Source organism: Monoraphidium neglectum, assembly GCF_000611645.1.
Source record: "Monoraphidium neglectum strain SAG 48.87 unplaced genomic scaffold scaffold06407, whole genome shotgun sequence".
NCBI classification, from domain to species: Eukaryota; Viridiplantae; Chlorophyta; class Chlorophyceae; order Sphaeropleales; family Selenastraceae; genus Monoraphidium; species Monoraphidium neglectum.
Window position 1 is genome coordinate 1 of NW_014007233.1, and position 2,260 is coordinate 2,260.

Genomic DNA, 2,260 nt, shown 5'->3' on the forward strand with positions numbered 1-2,260 from the left:
AAGTTTGGAGCAAAGGGAGGGCAACCACATGGTCAAGGGCGTGGTTGTGCAGCACAAAAGGATGAACAGCACAACATGATTCAGCAGCAAGCTTTGCAGACGCAGCACGTCAACCACACGCGCCATGGCGCCACTGTTGTTGCCGCCCTTGGTGCAGCAATGGTCTCGGATGCCAGGGAACCACCCTCCAGGCGCAGGCGCGGCACTCACTGTAGATGTAAATCTTGTAGGTCTCCGCCTTGGAAACCTTCTTCTTCTTGGCCTTGCCGTCCGCGGCCTTCTTGGCCGGGCCCTTCTTTGCCGGACCCTTCTCGCCGACCTTGGGGGCCATGGTTGCTGAGATGAAAAGCTTGGAAGTGAAGATGTGCTTGGGAGTGGAGAGCTGTGGCGTATGAGGCAAACTGCGCGGTATATGACCCGCAACAGCGGGCACAGCAGCTGCCACCAGCTACGAGCTTGGGACTCGGAGCCTGAGTTGAGTAGCTAGCACGTAGCTGAGCCCCCCTGCCCGGCGCCACGGATATAGCTGACAGCGATTATTGGCTGCCACATCGCAATCTCGAGCTCTACAATCAGCGCTCCTTTTGCACCCATCGACTTCAACTCACACAACCAGTGCAGCAATCATGTCCGGCCGCGGCAAGGGCAAGTCGGGCAAGAAGCCCGTTTCTCGCAGCTCCAAGGCTGGTGAGGACTCTATACTGCACGCCGGGGTTGGCACCGATGGGAAACCTCTTGGGCAAGGGGCGCGCGTCCTGCTCTGCTGCTTCCGCTCTCTCTGTCCATGCGCTGCATGCTCTCTAACCACTCCCTGCTGACACCCGCACCTCTGCCACCCTTTCCAACCCCTCAGGGCTGCAGTTCCCCGTGGGCCGTATCGCCCGCTTCCTGAAGAAGGGCCGGTACGCCACCCGCGTCGGCGCGGGTGCACCCGTCTACCTGGCCGCCGTGCTCGAGTACCTCGCCGCTGAGGTGCTGGAGCTGTCAGGCAACGCGGCCCGCGACAACAAGAAGAACCGCATCGTGCCCCGCCACATCCAGCTGGCCATCCGCAACGACGAGGAGCTGTCCAAGCTGCTGGGCGGCGTGACCATCGCGTCTGGCGGCGTGCTGCCCAACATCCACAGCGTGCTGCTGCCCAAGACCAAGGGCAAGAAGGGCAAGGACGAGGCCGAGTAGAGTGGCGTGCCCAGACGCCGCTTGACGTGGCGCGCCTGCCCTGGCGCGCGCGTGCTTGCGCAACTCCCCAACAAAACGGTGGCTCTCGCCACCACCAACCCATGACCAGAGTGTTTTTTTGTTGACTTTGTTTGTCCAGTTGCTGAGCTCACTGTGCTACATTTGCGTCTGCACCCACCTGGTTGGGATCCCAACAAATTGAGAGAAGTTTGAAGCGGGCCGCAGTGGAACTTAGTGTACACATGTAAAGTATAGCGCTGCAAGAGCTGCCATATCTGGATCCAGGGAGACACAAACTTTGAGTCGCTGCGAAGCTGGCTTGGTTCCCCAAGGTGCAGGCTTCCTTGATGCCCCCTCAAGCGAGCAAGCACCCGCCTCCACGCCTCGCCCCTGGTGCCAGCCGCGCATCACGCCGCCCTATCATCACTGCTTTGCTTGACCCCCGAGACGGCGTTTGCAGTTTACTGTGCCACGCCAGTCCGGTGTGGGGAAAACAACAGGGGCGACAAAAGCGGACACAAGCGGGAAACACACCAAGCATGCGTCAAAATCGGCGGCGAGCTGGGCCCAGGCCTCGAGCGCCGCAGGAGCGCCACGCCCCAAGGGAGGTTACCAATGGCTTGGTGGTGCAGCAAGCCGCCAGTGCCGGGCGGGCGCCAGGCGGGGCTGTCAGAACGCAAAAAAAAAACGCGAGGAAGGGGAACAGCTTGATCCTGGCCCTTTGGCGGGGCGGGGCGCGCTCCGGCGCAAGCAAAGCACGTGCGTGGGAGAGAGAGTCAACCTGGAGCACGGGGGCGGCCCCGCGCGGCGCGAAGGCGCGCTCTGCGGGGGCGTCAGTAGCGCTGCTGGTAGCCGTAGGCCGGCTGCTGCTGCTGCTGCTGCGGCGGGTAGGGCGGCCGCTGGGGCGGGGGGTAGCCGCCGCCGCCGCCGCCGTACGGCCCGGGCCCGGGCTGCGGCGGGAAGCCTGGCTGCTGCTGCTGCGGGGGCGGCGGCGGCGCGTGCGGCATGTAGCCACCGCCGCCGCCACCGCCGCCGGCCCCCAGATGGTGGGGTGGCGGCGGCGGGGCGCCCTGCTGCGCGT

The 2,260-nt window shown here is 64.2% G+C and overlaps 2 protein-coding genes across 2 annotated transcripts; one reads left to right on the forward strand and one right to left on the reverse strand.

Moving 5' to 3' along the window:
• Window positions 1-626: 626 nt before the first annotated feature.
• On the forward strand, window positions 627-1,179 carry MNEG_16474 (Histone H2A; the record flags this gene model as incomplete). The annotated part of the gene is made up of 2 exons (XM_014035055.1): window positions 627-687; window positions 854-1,179. 2 exons carry the CDS (start codon window positions 627-629, stop codon window positions 1,177-1,179), a joined length of 387 nt encoding a protein of 128 aa, XP_013890509.1.
• An 833-nt stretch (window positions 1,180-2,012) lies between these two features.
• Window positions 2,013-2,249, reverse strand: MNEG_16475 (hypothetical protein; the record flags this gene model as incomplete). Its single annotated transcript, XM_014035056.1, has 1 exon — window positions 2,013-2,249. A coding segment is annotated over one exon (237 nt), but the record flags the coding sequence as incomplete, so codon positions are not given.
• Between the last annotated feature and the right edge of the window lie 11 nt (window positions 2,250-2,260).